Source organism: Poecilia mexicana, unplaced genomic scaffold (assembly GCF_051168715.1).
Source record: "Poecilia mexicana isolate PSO_F unplaced genomic scaffold, ASM5116871v1 scaffold_10, whole genome shotgun sequence".
NCBI classification, from domain to species: Eukaryota; Metazoa; Chordata; class Actinopteri; order Cyprinodontiformes; family Poeciliidae; genus Poecilia; species Poecilia mexicana.
In genome coordinates, this window is record NW_028263379.1 from 22,484,666 (window position 1) to 22,501,933 (window position 17,268).

The following is a 17,268-nucleotide window of genomic DNA, read 5'->3' on the forward strand; positions in this document are numbered from 1 at the left end:
ATGTACTGAAATCTACTAAAAAAATTGTCTGAAGAGAGGAAGAATTGAGAGGATCTGAAGCATTGCAGTGATGACTAGAAAAAAAATACTTTTATATAATCAAACTGAGACACATTTACTTGCAAAATAAAATGTTTGAAAGTGCAACTTTTACAGCTGCAAGTTTTTAAATGTTGACAGATTATTCATCCAATTTGTTACAGTGTTGCTCTTGGTTTCATTAAATTTGAAGTGCACATAAAACAGTCAGATATTGTTTGGTGAGCTGAGTAAACAATGTTTTTTTTGCACATGTATCACGGAAGATCTACTGACCGCTGTGTGTTGTCGGTGAAGCTCAGAAAGCTTTTTATTCTTCCTGTCTTAAAGTTTTTCTGCTTCATGCCTTCTTTTTGTATGGCAAAGTGAATAAAACGTCCCCGATTCAAACCCTGCAGAAGTTTGTTGGTGTGTAGAGCCTCTGCTTAGAGACATTTATCATTTAAACCCGCTCACTGAGGCAGCATGCACACCCACCCAGACATGCACAGTATTGTATGTCAGAGACTCCATATCCTTTCGGTGTGTGGTTGTTTTTGCTGCGGCCACTGGGCTTGAAAGGGGTGTTGACATTTGGCGCATGGTTGCAGCAAAGCCTGACATCTCCTAGTGGTGGCGTGGAAGAATGCATCCCCCAAAACCAGAGTGGACCGGAGCTGGAAATGCTTGTGGTTCGATCAAAGGAGGGCGGGCTGGTTTATAGAAACCGCTGGATTTAAATGGTACCACAAACCTTAATGTATTACAGTTACATTAACAAAAAAAAAAAGCATAATGGGACTTTGTCTCTGCAAGTAAAAGTTTGTCTTTATTTTATTTTATTTTATTTTATTTTTTTGAAGCGTTTAGAGCTGCAAGTGGAGACCGAACGAAGTTTCCTTTGAGGTCTCTGCTTTCAGCCGCTAAATCTCTTCGTCTTTGTTTCCCTTCTCACGTTTCAGTTCCATCTCCAGACAGGAAGGGGGCACTCCGACATCCACGACTCAGGGAAAGAGCGGGACTCATAAAATCTGTCTGGTGTGCTCTGATGAGGCCTCGGGGTGCCATTATGGAGTCCTCACCTGCGGCAGCTGCAAGGTCTTCTTCAAGAGAGCAGTGGAAGGTACGACAACGTCGCTGATGATTATTGGCATTTGTGTTTGCTGCTGCACGTGTTGACCACTGTTGCCGTTGAGATATAAATATATTTAACAGGTTTTTTTTTGTGTGTGCCTCAGGCCAGCATAACTACCTGTGTGCCGGGAGGAACGACTGCATCATTGACAAAATCAGGCGAAAGAACTGCCCGGCCTGCCGCTTCCGCAAATGCCTGATGGCAGGCATGAACCTGGAAGGTACCGCCAAACCAAACAGCCTCCGAAGCAGGTCGTACGTTCTCGTTTTTCAATGCGTAACCTGACGTCTTTCTGCATCTTTCTCCCCCGTCTTCTGTCCGAAAGCTCGCAAAACGAAGAAGCTGAATCGCTTAAAGGGCAACCAGAGCAGCAACCCGCCGGAGATGATGCCCTCGCCGCCGGTCGAGGCTCGCTCGCTGGTGCCCAAGTGCATGCCCCAGCTCGTCCCCACCATGCTGTCCCTGCTGAAGGCCATCGAGCCGGACACCATCTACGCCGGCTACGACGGCACGCTCCCGGACACGTCCACGCGCCTCATGACCACGCTGAACAGGCTGGGCGGGCGGCAGGTCATCTCCGCCGTGAAGTGGGCCAAGGCTCTGCCAGGTTAGCGACGGGCGTAGCTGCTCAGAATGAAACGGTGGTCTGCTGCGGTTTGACTCGAAACGGCGCTCGCACGCGTCAAATTTGCTGCTAGGAACTTTTAACGTCGAGGCTGATCCCGGGTTAACGGTGCATATTTTTTTCTTCTGTCTCGCCAGGTTTCAGGAACCTGCACCTGGACGACCAGATGACCCTGCTGCAGTGCTCCTGGCTCTTCCTCATGTCGTTCAGCCTGGGCTGGAGGTCTTACCAGCAGTGCGATGGCAACATGCTCTGCTTCGCACCAGACCTCGTCATCAATGAGTAAGCACTGCACACTTACTTGGTGTTTTAAATGCTAATGATGAGAGCCGGAGGGAGGTGAGTGTATGCCCGCAGGATGTTTTTTTTTTTTTAAACAGGCTAATCAATCACCTGTCCAGAGTTGACTTGTCAGGATGTTTGTAGCAACAAGTTGAGGACTTTGGTTTATTCTGTCGAGGTTCAAGAATCTCTGAAAAAACAAAAAAAAAAAAAATATATATATATATATATATATATATATATAAAAAGGCCACGGATGTTAAGACTCGGAAGCTACTAACCATGCATGGAGGGTTCCATCCCAAATCCAGCACCCTGAGACTGTACACAAGCCGTAAGGAAGGAGGCAGAGGACTAGTGAGTGTGAGAGCCACTGTCCAGGATGAAACATCCAAGATCCATAAATACATCAAGGACAAAGCCTCAACGGACGATGTGCTCAGCGAATGTCTCAGACAATGGGGAACAGAGGACAAGGTGCTGGAGGAACCATCATGGGAAGACAAGCCCCTACATGGGATGTACCACCGACAAATAACTGAAGTGGCTGATATCAGGAAATCCTACCAATGACTGGAGAAAGCTGGACTCAAGGACAGCACAGAGGCCCTCATCCTGGCTGCACAGGAACAGGCCCTAAACACCAGAGCAATAGAGGCTCAGATCTACCACACCAGACAAGACCCAAGGTGTAGGTTGTGCAAGGAGGCCTCTGAGACAGTCCAGCACATAACAGCAGGGTGCAGAATGCTGGCAGGGGAAGCGTACATGGAACGACATAACCAAGTGGCGGGCATAGTGTACAGAAACATCTGTGCAGAATATGGACTGGAAGATCAAAGTGGGGAACACCCCCAAAGGTGGTGGAGAATGACCGAGCTAAGATCTTGCGGGACTTCCAGATCCAGACAGACAAGATGGTAATGGCGAACCAACCGGACATTGTGGTGGTGGATAAAGAACAGAGGAAAGCCGTTGTGGTGGATGTAGCAATACCAAGTGACCACAACATCAGGAAAAAGGAGCATGAGAAACTGGAGAAATACCAGGGCCTCAGAGAGGAACTGGAGAAGGCCTGGAAGGTGAAGACCACAGTGGTGCCAGTGGTCATCGGGGCCCTCGGGGCAGTCACCCCCAAACTGGAGCAGTGGCTCAAACAGATCCCAGGAACAACATCAGACATCTCAGTCCAGAAATGTGCAGTTCTAGGCACAGCCAAGATACTGCGCAGAACCCTCAAGCTCCCAGGCCTCTGGTAGAGGACCCGAGCTCAGAGGATGAAAGAGACCACCCACGGAGGGTGAGAAGGGAATTTTTATATATATATATATATATATATATATATATATATATTTTTTTTTTTTTTTTTTATTTATTCTTTTTTATTTTTTTGACCTTCCTGAGTCCAACAGTGTCTTAGCAAAACATTTCACTGACATAGAATCAATTTGCATGCAGCAAGTCGTCTCCTCACAGATAATCTAACCTGGAAATGTTAAAGATTCACTTAAGTTGCGATGGGAAAAATGTGTTGGTGTTGGTAAACCTTAACTGAATGTCCTCTGGGAAATGTTTTAAGTCTGAGTGTAGAGATCCTCAGAGCCACCACGCGGTTCTGCCTGTGGGTGGCTCTAGTTCAGGGCGTCATGTCAAGTCGATCCAATTAACTTGTGGTTTCCAGTTTATGCACGACGACGCAGGACGCCGTCGCTTCGGTAACGAACCCCGACTACGTCCACGCGTAAAGCCGTTTCAAATACTAGAAATGCATCCGTATACGAAGTCAGTTCTGTCGAACTCTGTTAAGCTGGTTTATTTGTGACGTTGATGTGCCAAAGGCTCGGTATTATATTCACTTTATGTTGAGGCAGAAACGCATCTAACAGCAGCAGGAATCTGGCCTGTAGACGCTGCGCACTTCTCTTTTTTTATTACAAATGTTTGACTTTCAACATGTTGCCTCCTGTTTTGCTCCACCACACCGGATTTAAAGCATGTGCAAAGGCAGTGCTCGGTTATTTAACATATGCGGAGCATCGATTCACAGGTTTTTTCTACTTTTTTTTTTTTTTTTCCATGATTGAGTCATTCAAGGAACTAAATAAACGTAGCATTTTAGTGTGATTCTAAAAATGACATTTCGGCGGCGTCATGTTTTGGTCCATGCAGTTTTCTGTTGCATCTCTCCATGTTGAAACACTCAGAAAGCACCTAGTTGTAGTCAAAGGCTGCACTAAATGGCCGTCCTGTATTTTTATTTTTTTGACAAGACACGAAAGTTGTAATGTTTATAGTGTTAATATCTGATTTTGTTAGTTTCTTGTTATTCCCCGTTTCCTTTGAAGTTTTAATTTAGTGAAGAATCACCCAGATTCAGGTCTGATGGGGCCACCGAGGCCCCTGAATCAGTCACACGAGTGAAGTTTGTGCGTGTTTGCCCTTTTTGTGTTCGAACCCACCAGGGAGCGGATGAAGCTGCCCTACATGGCCGAGCAGTTTGATCAGATGCTGAAGATTTCCAGCGAGTTCGTCCGGCTGCAGGTTTCCCACGAGGAGTACCTGTGCATGAAGGTCCTGCTGCTGCTCAGCACAGGTCAGACTTTTTCGCTGATAATAAATGCAAACAATAATGCAGAGTACACTTAGCATTTAATACCCGTTTTAACACTTTGAAATCTTAGGAGCACACACTTCAGCACGTTTAATTTTTCGTCATGAAACGAGCACAAAACGTCATGTAAAATTGCGATGAAAAAATAGTTTTTAATTCTTTATTTATTTATTTTTTTTGATTCAACATAAATTACGTCAATACAGTCCTTCGGTTTTCTGACTAGGAAAGGTTTCGTCTCTCTTTTTAACTTGTCTCGTCTAGTAAAACTGGAACTGCACCAAAGTGGTTTGATTTGAATTATTTTCCTGCGTCAGGCATTGACCTCGAGTGTTCCCCTCTCCCCGCAGTGCCCAAGGACGGCCTGAAGAGCCAGGCGGTGTTCGACGAGATCCGCATGTCGTACATCAAAGAGCTGGGAAAAGCCATAGTGAAGCGCGAGGAGAACTCCAGCCAGAACTGGCAGCGTTTCTACCAGCTCACCAAGTTGTTGGACTCCATGCACGAGGTACGGCATGCAACACACACACACACGCACGCACACGCACACACACACACACACAGAATATTTGGATTTGCATCAGCTGTAGAGAAAATCAAGCGAGTGCTGTTTGATGACAGAGATTTTACCCCTGAGTCAGCCATTTTTATTTATTCAGCCTTTGCTCAAGGTCGGAAAATCTTTCTAAAATCATTTTTAGTAAATAATTTCTGGGTTTTAGGAAGAAATTACTGCTCTCACTGGCAGATTATTTCACTTATATCGTGACATGGAATAATCTTCCAGTGGAAGTAGCACATCGATATTGGGGAATATTGACTTTAAACAATCTCCTTTATGTTTTAGGCTTCATTCCAAAATGGCTGCAAAAAGGGATTGAGAGGAAAAGTTAAAGAAGTAATGACTGAACAGATTGAAGGTTTACCCAGTACAACTATTAATATCATATTATCTTTTTTTTTATGCTACAACAATCAATTTTAATGTTTTTTAATTTAAATTATCTATTTTTATTTTTAGGAATTAACAATTGGGTGACTTGCGTTTGCAAATTGAGGCGCTTGGTTTTATTTTGGGGATATCAGAGCAAAACACGAATTTTATTTGTAAGATACGATTTATATTTTCTTTCTCACCACGACAATGCACTACTTTGTGTTGCTCTCTTACCTAAAATCCCAGAAAATACACTGAGGTTTGCGACTTTAGCACGACAAAACGTTGAAAGCAGTTCGCAACGCGCGTGCAAAGCGTGCGTCCAGTGTGACCCGCGATTGGTTGACGGCCTCTTGTCGTGTGTCCACAGATGGGCAGCGGACTGCTCAGCTTCTGCTTCTACACCTTCGTGAATAAATTCCTGAGCGTGGAGTTCCCTGAGATGCTGGCCGAGATCATCAGCAATCAGCTACCAAAATTCAAGGCCGGAAGCGTCAAACCTCTCCTCTTCCACCAGAAGTGACTGTTTCCCGTAGCAGCAACAATGCCTTAAACTCCCACCACGTCACCTCACCAGCCCGACAAAACCTCCCCGCCCCATCCCCCCACCCCACCCACCCCGCTGGACAAGAGCAACAAACGGAGAGGACTTTTACACCAGTAGGGAGCGGTGTTTCCTAGCAGCAAGTGTGCATCTCTGTGCTGATGGGTCTGGTGGGGTGGGGCGGGGAGTGGGGGGCCGCGGGAGAAGCAATGTGTGTGTGTAGGAACCAGACCTCGAGCACAAGACGTTTCGCTGTGTTGAGTAGGCTAAGATGTAGTGTCTAATAACGAATAGGAAAAGTTTGTGAAGCTAACGGCAAAGAGAAATAGGCTAACATTCATGTTGTCTCAGGTGTCTTACCTTGAAATTCAGAGCGATATCTGAAATGGATACAACAAAATATCTATGTAAAGGTTCTGATAGTATTTTCTACATTTTCAAAGTAACAGTTTATACACTTTTCCAGGTCACCGCTGCCCACGGAGGCAGCAAATCGGAATAACACGCTCTTATTACGTAGGCTTTTTGTGTTCCACTTTTAGTTTTTATAGGAGGTTGTAACGAAAACGTTTTTTTCAGTCGCACAGATACGACGACGACAACGAAAAAAACAAAACAAAACAAAACAAAAAAAACCCAACAAAACAGTTTTCTAGTGATTTTTTCAAAAGCATATTTTATTTGCTTTGATTATAACATATAAAGTTGTGTGGGCCTGTTAGCTAATGGAGTCCTCCCACAAGCAGACCTCTTCCAGGTTTACATGTCAACTACAAAAAGGGAAAAAGATGTGCCTTTTTTGCTTCGAATATCATCTAAGCCATTTTTTTCCTGCTACACGTGAACCTCTCATCATCTACCTTCATTATAAGTTGATTGTACTTTTTTATATATTACACGCAGTTGCAGCTTTTCTCTTTTTCTAGTGGCTGTTTATCTTTACAAATGGCAGCTCGCTCCACCCTCTGTGCGTAGAAGTGTCGTCGTTCTCGCTAAGAAATGAAATTTAGCCTGCTTCCCTTCCCCGCGGTCCCGGCGCGCACCGGCGCTGTCGGTGCGACGCGAGCGCTCGGCGCTCGGCGAAAGGCTTTAAAAAGACTGTGAAGATGGGCTCGGTGTTGTATATCGGTCTTTCGAGAAAGACTTTAAAGATGTGGAAAAGTGTGGACTTGTTTTTAATCTTGACCCCTTCCCCCGCCCCCCGGTAGTCTAATCTTTAGAAAAATATGTGATGGATACGAGCGTTCCTCAATCACAAGTGGAAGGGCATGTGTTGTTGTGCTTGCAAGCTTGTCGTTTTTGATATTCGGAAATACTAATATCTGTAGATTTATTACTGCTGAAAGCGATTAGAAAATAACCGTCCTCCACCCTTTCTCGTTTTTTTTTTAATCAATCGTTTTGGTATAAATAGTCGTAATTCCTCTGAAGACTCTTCTTCTGCAGTACAAACTTTGCTCTTTGTAAGAATTGGCTAAGGGGCACCTTTTATCCTTGAAACTGCATATGTTTCATTTTCTTTAAGGAATAGTTTCATTTTTTTGGGGGGGAAAAACAGTGTTGTTTCTTTTTTTGCAAAAATGTAGATTGGTACTACTGTCATGTCTCTGCTACAAGCCCAAGTTAAGAACGTGAAAAAGTGAACTCCGTCTGAAAGAAAGAAAAGCTCTTACCTCTGGTATCGACCGTCTCTTTACTGAGATGAGACGTCTGGTTTCCACCGGCTGATCGTCCTTCTCTGTCTGGCACAATAACAGGCTAGAGAGCTGCTTATTGTAAATAAAAAATCACATTAATATTCAGAGATTGATATAATCAATTAATACTCAAGCTGTCATGCCTGATTTGATATAGTTATATAAATAAGTCGCGTTTTTGTTGTCGAGAAAATTCTAAATTAAGCACTGCACTTGTAATAAAATGTGAATTTGAATGCGATGCAGGTATAATGACAATTTGGAATCAAAGTAATCGATAAACCTTCCCAGTCACAGGTGTGCAGATTATTGTGCCGCTAAACGTTGCTTTGAAATTTTGAAAGAGGTTTTCTGTGCCATCCGTTCTGGTGTTTCATCGATCGCAGCGGATACAAAACACCGTAAAGTCTCAAAGACTCCGAGCAGCATGTCGCGCAAAGGGCTTCCAGTACCGTACGGCGTCTGTGTCAAATGTACATCCAGAAATCCGCGCTGCTGTAGAGACATGATATGTATTAATCTCAGGTCTTAGCAAGAACACAAATACGACGGTTTCCCCCCCCCCCTCGGAAATCAATATAATCCTTTTCGACAGAATAAGTAACGGCTTTATGAATAAAACAGCACTTTTGTTCAGGCGTTTGGTCGATCAGGTGAAACTCCCACAGATGCTGACGACCCGTAAATAGCCCCCTGTGCTCCCTCTGCAGCCCGACTTCACCTAAAGTTTGCGTGTATGTATGCCGCACCCTTTGCATGTGTTCCGACTGTCTGCTACGTAGCCGTGCCCCGACGCCCCGCCTCCCTTTCCCCCCCGCTGCGTTTTTTTTTTTTTTTTTTTTTTTTACATCAGTTACCACATCGCAGTGAAAAAGAGTCCCATTGCTGACTGCGGAGGCAGGCAGAGCTGATTCTTTTTATTCTCTGGGAACTTTTTTTTTTTTTTTTTTTTCTGTTTGATTTCTTTTCCTGTGCCAAACTCCTGTTTTCGTCTATTTTCAGGGATGCTAAAAAGTCGGTCAGTATTTTTTATTGTTGTTTTTTTTTTTTTTTTTTTAATTCTCAGACAAATCCAAGCATTAAAGCGTAAAAACACTTTGCCTGGTGAAAGGAGTAAGAAGTCCAGAGCTGCCTGACCTTCAGTCCCACGCAGTAAAGGGGGGGGAGTGTCTGTCGGTGTTCCTGATTGATGCGTTGCAACATCTCTCTTCTAATCTGCGCAGCTTGTCGTCTGTGTGTCTCCTGACTCCCGATCTGTCTTTTACTTTAAGATTTTTACTATGAATGTGATATTTAGAGAGTTATTAATAAATTAGATATGAACTGTTATCTGTAGATGATATGTCGTGAGCTGTCAGAAAGAAACAAAATATGTCAAGTGAACTGCTCACTTTTATATATATAGACATACATATATATATATATATATAGATATAAAACATGGCAAAGCGAACTGTTTTTCAATGTTTATCCCAAATACATAAAAAAGCAACCTATATATGTTCTACTCTGCTCCAGAGCTCAGGTTTTTAAAAAACAGATGATCTGATTCACACTTGCGTTGATGTCCACCTTCTGCTCCGACGTGAAGAACCAAAAGCATCCGACAGCTTCACGCACGCGTGGCTACTTCTGTGTTTTTTTTGTTTTTGTTTTTTGACGTTTTATTGTTAAAAATTCAGTTGACAGATGTGAAAAGTTGTAAGGAATCTGCCTCCGCCGCTCATACCGTCTGTAGACTCTAACAAAACTTTCTGTTTTCCTCTGAGGTTTAACCAGAATAGATGAAAACCATCCTTGCTACCTACCTGTTTGAGGGTTACTTTCACATTCAGTGTATCCAAAACTCTGCTGCTGCTCTTCATCTTTACAAGTATATATATTATAGAGAGAGAGAAAGAAATAAATATATACATATAAATATATACACATATATATATATATATATATGAAATCGCACACTTGCCTCATCTTGCCCAGAAATGTAGCCTGTTTACATTTTTGCGCACAACTGAATATGCAATAGAAAAGACGGATAATCTTATCACCTTCACCTTTGTTTTTTCTTTTTTCTTTTTTTTTGTTTTCCATCCTTTTTAAACACAGTATAAGCTACTTTCATACAGGGGATCTCACTTCTAACTTTTATCTCTGCAGGCCAGATTTTCTGTTTTGGGGGAAAAATATTCAGGAAATTGTAATCACTCACACAAACGACCTATTTAATGTTTGAGTACAAGGTGACCAAAGGCGACAGATTACACATAATGTCAGTGTAAACTCCAGAGCTCTGAGATGACTAATATACAGCTCTCTTCAGCGGGTCTCACAACCCCATTTTTTTTTTTCTTTTTTTTTTTTTAAACAAGTCTTTGGTCAAATTGTGTGATACTGTGAATAGGATAGGACTTGGGCTTTTTTCATACACAAACTGTTTGTGAAAGTAATCAACCAGCTTGAATCTAAGAACTTGCACTACCCAAATATTGTTTGAAAGTCTATTTTGTATAAAACATATGCAGACAGAAACTATGAGACTAACAAAGGGCGGATCACGTTTCACTGGTGTATGTTTTCTCAGAAAAAAAAAAAGAGCTTTTTTTTTTTGTTTGTTTGTTTTGCCTAAAACAAGTTTAATATGTACATATAATCCATTGTAAAGAACATGTGGTGTATTTGTCTTCAGATGGTTTTTTCAGTACCTACCCGTCTGTATTATTTCTCCTCTGTAGCGTGACTCTTGTTGATCTTCCTCCTCCATCGATTAAAGGTCAAACCGTACGTGTTTGTGTGGTACTTCTCCAGTAAAAGCGTCTGTATGCTGACATCAGCCCCGTTCTGAACATTGGACATGGTAAGGTCGTTGTAAGCCCCACCTCACCCCCCCACCCCCACCCTTTTTTTTTTTTTTTGTTTGTTTGTTTTGGTAACAGCACTTGTTCATCCAATAAATTTTTTTTTTTCCTCCATCTGACACCTGGTTTATTTACTGTTGAGATGCCCTGAGAATGAACCTCGGCACTGTTAAAGATGCAAAGCAGAAGCACTTTAAAGGCGCTCGCACCTGACGAGGGAGAGCCGGCGAGAATCGCATCCGATTTTACGTAAACTACCAGCTGATCGGCGGAATACATCGGCATCATGTTTTACCGAACGTCTTTGATGAAGAAAGTATCCTTCAGGTGAGAAAAACAACACAATTTTGCCATGTGAACCACAGAATTTAAATGTACTTCTTTAGCTTTCAGACTGAAATTAAGCAGTGGGTTATTGCGAAGTGGAAGGAAAACAATTCATGAATTTCCAACAAAGAATGTGAAAAGTTTGGCATTCCTTTGTTTATTAATCCTCTTTTAAATAAAAATAATAATAAAGAACGGCAAATATATTTGTCCAACTGATCCCGTTTTAGGTAATTTAATAAGGGTGTTCTGTGATCACCATGCGTGACATCCCTGCTGTGAAATGTGGCAGCATCATGCTCTGGGGAGGTCACGACGACGGTGGAGCTGTGAGACCTGGACTGGGAAGGAGATTCCCCCTTTCCAGCTGGACAGGAGCCCCGAAATGCCAGAGATATGATCCACACAGGCTTAGATCCAAGGATTTTCCACTGTTAGAATGGCCCAGTCAAAGTCTAGATAAAAACACAATTGAGAGTCTGTGGTTAAGACTTGAAAACTGACGTTCAAACACTGCTTTCCGTCAAATCTGTGAGCTTGAGCTGCTTGAGCAAAGCATCTTATTTGGAGGTGTCGGAGTGAAGGGGTTGAACAATCACTAAACACTGGTTTTTATTCCATTTGAACCTTTTGGTGGTCTGTCACATACAGTCATGATAAAAATGCACTCCGGTGGCAGAACGAGGAAACGTTTAGGTTGTGAAACTTGGAGGGAAAAAAAAAATATCTGAAACTGTATTTGATTATTTGACTCATAAAGGCCCATAGCAATCAGGCCTGGTGACTTAATGCGAGGAGGAAATTAGTTGTCATTTCATACAATTTTTACTGCTTTTGTTTCTTAATTTATTCTATTCTTATAGTTTTTCAGTCTCTTGTGATCGAATTCCACCTGCAATACTTTTGAGAGTCCTTTGAAAAGACGCCTGCTTTAGTGGTGGGAACATACGACTGAGAAACCCGTTTTGTCATCAGCAATTTTATTTGAACAGCACACTCAGCAGCTAAACATAATTGCGAAAGTAAAAAATAACCTTGCACTGAATTGGCAAAATAAAGAGAAGTAACGAAAGAAACCAATGTCCTTTGAAACTCACTGATTCTAATGAAAACATCTGGATGAAAACATCTGCTGCTGGCATATTTCACATCCAGCCAATAGAATAATATGAAACTGTCTTTTACTGCTGTAGAACGTTATATCGAAATAAAACTGGAGCATTAAAATGCAACATGTTTACACAGGCGCTGCAGTTATGAACCGTTTTAGGGAGTTTTAATCCCAGTTGATTCATGACGGAAGGTGCAGGTTGAGGCAGGAATCGGGAGCGCGCCTCGCTCGTTCTCGACGACACAAACAGTAGACCCACCGCAGGGCACAGACCATCACACCCCTTCCCCTACACCTCCCCCCGCCCCCTCCTGTGACCCACCTGCTGAGCCCCCCGCTGTCCCCTGAGGACTATGGCGGATGAAGACGCGGTCGCGGCCGAAGAGCGAGCTTGTGACGGCGGCCCCACGCTGCGCGACTACCGGCGGCCGACGCGGCTGTACTGCATGAACGGCGGATACCACCTCCAGATCCTGGCCGATGGGACGGTGCGGGGCGAGCGGGATGAGCGGGATGATCACAGTGAGTGAGGCTGCTGCCGCAGCACACTGCGCATTTTCCATCCAGGTCAGGCCTGCAGCATGATGCCTTCGCTTCCGCCGGTGGAGCATCAAACTGCAGCACGTACGGCCCACAAACCAGGGAAGCTCGGAAATGATTGTGATCTTCTCTAAAGTCGCAAGCACACAGCTTCAGGGAGGCCTTGTGGTATTGTTCACAGGTGGATGCAGTACCCCCCGTACCCCCCCCCCCCCAAAAAAAAAGAAAAAAATTGTACTCAAGCAAGCGTAGCGTTACTTCAACATAGTTTTACTCAAGTCACAGTGAAAAGTAGCGAGGGATTTTATGAACTTACTCAAGTAAGAGTAAAAAAAAGAAAAGTATTTGGTGATTCAAGTAGTAAATCATATTTAAAAATTACGTCTTCAGACAATGTTATGTAAAAAATGTCGGTATTTTAAAGTCCAAAAATGAAAATAATGCATATAATTGCAAAAAACAAAAAAAACAAAAATTCTTTCTGTATAAAACTTTAAGCTTCAAGTGTGTCTATGTCTGGTGAATTTTTGGTTAAAACAAAGCTTCATTCAGTGGGACGAGTATCCAGACATTTTATTTGAGTAATAAAAGTACTCAAAAAGTACAAAAGTACAGCTTAGTGAAAATACTGCTAAAAGTCTTCTTTTCCCCAAAAACATGACTCGCGTAAAGGCAACAGAGTAAATGTAAGTTACCATCCTAAGTCCACTTTCGTAGCTTTCAGTCCTTTTTTCTGCAAAGAGACGCTGGAAAAACATTCATGTGTTGATTAGAAAGACTTAGAAAATACTCAGTGACGACCCATCTGTAACTCCGTGGTAGAAAAGGATTATATTTTTTTAAAATGTGCCGTGAGGTTCTTAAGGCCTTTGGAAGAGGAACAGGCCCACAGCATCACATAACCTCCACCATGCTTAACAGAGGACGAGTCACTTTTTTTCCCGTTGTTTCACAACAGACCCATGTGGAGAGTTTGTTGCTGATGGCTGAACATAAAATGTTTTTTTTTTTTTTGTTTTTTTGTTTTGTTTTGTTTTTCTGGGATCACTCCCATATAACCAGTTGGCGTGTAGCTACTATAGTTTCTAAAGGCTGTTATGGAAACTTTATGATACCATTGTGCAACTTTGTGCTGCTGATCTCACAGATTTCCTATCCGTCTTGCTCACTGAGCCCAGAGGTTAGATAAATATGGACCTCACCAAAGAAAATGGTTAAAAGAAATGTTTTTGCATTGCTGTTGTACCCAAAAAATCATAGCTTTACTCATTGATCACATGCTCTGATTAGCAGAGAAAAATAAGACCTAAAATGAAGGATCACATTTATTTATAAATGGCTTCTTTGAGATACCAGTAATTGTGCTGAGGGAGTTTTAGTTTAAGACTGTTTTTTTTTAATGTTACTGAATAAATGCACTCAAATTACATCTACTGCAAAGAGACATTTGAAAGTATAATGTCTCTCTCTCTCATTTATTGAGGAGGAGACCTGATCTGGCTCTTTACAGTAGTTGCTTTATCTGAAGTTCACAAGTGAAACAGTGAAAAAAAAAAAAGAAATGTTTCAAATGACAGAAGGAATGCTGAGTAATGTGAGGTGCAGTGCCTGGCAAAACAGCTCAGAGCTCTTAAACTTTTCCACATTTTGTTACATTTCAACCTCAGATGTTACTGGATTTTTTTTCCTAAGTTTTACTTTATGGAGCAAACTGACAGAAAGTGCACAGAGAGCTGGAAGGAAAGTGGTGTGTGGTTTTGAATTTTCTTTTTCACATAAAAATCTAATAATCAGGGCCTGAAAAGGAGACTTTTGTGGATGCAGGGCAGGACAAAAGAGCAGCGAGAGAAGTTCAAACCGTCTCCTCCACCGATCATATTTGGGGAGATGATGACGATACCCTCCGCTTCAACGTCTCTCTGCCCGGCTTTCTAACTGTACATCCAGACAGATTTAAAAGGGGAGTGGCAAAAGCAAATGAGGTGGATTAGCAGCGCTCGATGACGACTGACTGAACCGTCCAGGGCATGTTGCCGTTGAATATCAACTCTGCTTCTCAGAAAATGAGCTGTCGGTCCTTCCAGATCCTTCCTGCCCACATCAACGTCCACAACAACTCTTTTAAAGATTCTAGAATAATATTAGTTGCATTTACTTTCTTTTTGGGATGAATAAAACTGAACTGGCCTAAATCCCAAACACCATGTCTGGAAATCAGGCACTGCTCACCTCCTCCTTTGGCTGCAATCATCCCCCATAGTGAAGCAAGATGGCGGCAGCATGATGTTGCAGAGGGGGTGGGGGGTAGATGAGAGGAACAGGCAAAAGAAAAAACAAACAAAAAAACACGTCCAAGCATTTATTCAAGAATACCTGAGATGGTAAATTAATATCAAAAAATGCTTTAATTATTATGCATCATTCTGTGGGAGTTTTCTTATTTTCTAAATTAAAACCTTTCCTCTTTCTCAACATGGGGTGTTGTGCGTAAGGCTTGAGGGGAGAGCTCTTAATTTGTTTTCGGAGTTTTGGAGGCTGTAACGCAACGTGGAGAAAGTGAAGCGCTCGCTGTGAATTGCTCCCAGCTGCGAGCGTGAAGACGTTTGCATGGATCAGATCTGCAGGAAACGTTTCCCTGTTGTCAAACCAACACAAACAGGAATCAACACGTGTTTCCCCTTTTCTCAGAGTATGTCGACATTTATTTATTTTTTTCTCATCAAAAGCACATTTAGACCAGCCGAAAATGAAAACACTCTCCTAAATGCTTACATAAAAACGATCAACCGTCTCTGAAGCTCTATGGTGGGGATCAAAGGTTAAATCTGTCATATAGATTATTTATTTGGCTTATAAAATAACAGCAGCAGCAGCTTCCTGAAGGGAACCAGCTGCAGCAGAGCTCCTGCAGATCCGAGAGCCTCTGTAAAGGTTTGTATCTAGTCTGATTTCTCACCCGTCTTTCCCGTCAGCTGTGCTGAAGCTCATAGCCGTGGGCAGAGGCGTCGTCGTCATCCGGGGAAAGGCGGCAGAGCGATACCTGGCCATGAGCGCTGAAGGCCGTCTGTACGGCTCGGTGAGTGTCCAACAGCTACTTCTAACGCTCTGGAGATCCATTCAGCTTCATGCGTGGTTCCTTAAGCCTTTCCTTCTCCGTCAGTCCACAGTAACCGACGAGTGCTACTTCCTGGAGAACCTGGAGGAGAACCACTACAACACGTACAAGTCTCAGAAATACCAGGACAGCAGCTGGTACGTCGGCCTGAAGAAGAACGGCAGGACTAAGCTGGGCCCAAGAACCCACATCGGACAGAAGGCCATCTTCTTCATCCCCAGACAGCTGGACGATTCCTGGGATTAGTGAGCCTCTCTAATGACGGGATGTGAGGAATGTTGTGCTCTGATGCATGAGTAGTTTACCTCTAGAGTTTTATCCTTCCTGTCAACTAACACGTCTGAGCAGCCTTTACTTAGCAGCTATTTAACTCAGCTAACTGAAACACAATCCTGATTTCACCAAACCTTGAACCAATTATAAGTGGACTTTAAGAAGAGTTTTATTTGATGGCCTAGAAGGAAGACTGCTGACTTTGTAATTATCTAGCAGGAAGTCTTAAGACTCCCTCTACAGGGGCATAAACTACAAAACATTATTCCAAATAAAGCTAACTGTTCTGAATTGTATCAAAACATTTTGGTGGAAAGTTGAGTGGAAGGAAGAAGTGTGGGAGAAAGAAAAAAAACAGGAATAACCAAAGCCATCAGAAGGGATGAGCACTTCCTTTTAATAATGTAGAGATACACATCTCCAAACATGGAGAAGCAGCATTCAGCTTCTATGCACCACAAATCTAGAACAAACTTCCTGAAAATTGTAAAACAGCCGAGTTCCTTTAAATCTAGACTGTTCAGAGTTGCTTTTGCACCATAATAAATGAAACACTAACCAACATTTTTGATGTTTAATGACGACACTTGGAAAAAAAAATTTATCAATTGTTGATTTTTGTGTTTTTATGATGTAAAGCACTTTGAACTGCCTTATTGCTGAAATGTGCACGACAAATAAAATCTGATTAATTCTGTTCAGCAACTTCTGAAGCAGAGAATGGAGAGTGCTCTTCTGTGACATTTTGATTTGCATTACATGCAAGCCGATAATCAGAGCCAACAGAAACTAATACTTGAATTTTATCCATGTGCAATAAATCTATGTAAGCATATGAATGTGCCTTGTTGTATTTAATGAAATTAATCGCCTTTTGAGTAATATTCTGGTTCTTAAGAGATGTGCCTGTATGTGGAAAGGAAGAACCAGAGAAACTTTATCACTAACCAGATTCCTGCAGAGTTTCTCTTAACTTCTCCTGTGAATTTATGAGCAAGAACCAGAACTCTTGACGTTTACAGGTATGTAAAACTATTCTTGTAAATTCAAAAGGTTGTAGGTTCAGTGATTTAGTGACACTTAAGTTTCTGCTGATAAAAAAAAAAAAAAAAAAAAAAAAAAACCTCGATAGAGCTTCAAGTCTTCCTTGACTTGAAGCTCTATATTTTGAGAAAAGTTGTATTGATGGGTGGGCAAA

At 42.3% G+C, this 17,268-nt stretch overlaps 2 protein-coding genes and 1 long non-coding RNA gene across 4 annotated transcripts in view; 2 read left to right on the forward strand and 1 right to left on the reverse strand.

The window, feature by feature from the left end:
• The window catches only part of nr3c1 (nuclear receptor subfamily 3, group C, member 1 (glucocorticoid receptor)), a 28,701-nt gene extending 17,883 nt beyond the window's left edge, over positions 1-10,818 (forward strand). The window contains exons 3-9 of the mRNA XM_088009660.1: positions 981-1,141; positions 1,257-1,373; positions 1,479-1,760; positions 1,916-2,060; positions 4,523-4,653; positions 5,022-5,179; positions 5,979-10,818. Coding sequence (XP_087865786.1) covers positions 981-1,141; positions 1,257-1,373; positions 1,479-1,760; positions 1,916-2,060; positions 4,523-4,653; positions 5,022-5,179; positions 5,979-6,131 — 1,147 coding nt within the window. The 3' untranslated portion in view covers positions 6,132-10,818. The remainder of the gene's footprint in view (positions 1-980; positions 1,142-1,256; positions 1,374-1,478; positions 1,761-1,915; positions 2,061-4,522; positions 4,654-5,021; positions 5,180-5,978) is intronic.
• Positions 10,819-11,172: 354 nt separating this feature from the next.
• LOC148157109 (uncharacterized) lies at positions 11,173-12,599 on the reverse strand. The gene is made up of 2 exons (XR_015764487.1): positions 12,465-12,599; positions 11,173-11,486 (listed from the first exon to the last, which is right to left on the reverse strand). It is a non-coding gene; the product is annotated as an uncharacterized LOC148157109 (long non-coding RNA).
• On the forward strand, positions 11,461-16,905 carry fgf1a (fibroblast growth factor 1a). 2 transcript variants are annotated; one of them, XM_015000068.2, is made up of 3 exons: positions 11,461-12,664; positions 15,655-15,758; positions 15,843-16,905. In XM_015000068.2, exons 1-3 carry the CDS (start codon positions 12,496-12,498, stop codon positions 16,041-16,043), a joined length of 474 nt encoding a protein of 157 aa, XP_014855554.2. In that variant the 5' UTR covers positions 11,461-12,495; the 3' UTR covers positions 16,044-16,905. The 2 variants fall into 2 exon arrangements, with proteins under 2 accessions (XP_014855554.2, XP_087865787.1); XM_088009661.1 differs by lacking the exon at positions 11,461-12,664 and adding an exon at positions 13,184-15,371.
• The last annotated feature ends 363 nt before the right edge of the window (positions 16,906-17,268 follow it).

What these genes read in the sequence shown, in the direction of transcription:
- fgf1a (XM_015000068.2), top strand. Translation starts at nt 12,496, where the DNA reads ATGGCGGATGAAGACGCGGTCGCGGCCGAAGAGCGAGCTTGTGACGGC. An exon ending in GGATGAGCGGGATGATCACA is followed by an intron (nt 12,665 to 15,654) that starts GTGAGTGAGGCT and finishes CTTTCCCGTCAG; the next exon opens with CTGTGCTGAAGCTCATAGCC. An exon ending in AAGGCCGTCTGTACGGCTCG is followed by an intron (nt 15,759 to 15,842) that starts GTGAGTGTCCAA and finishes CTTCTCCGTCAG; the next exon opens with TCCACAGTAACCGACGAGTG.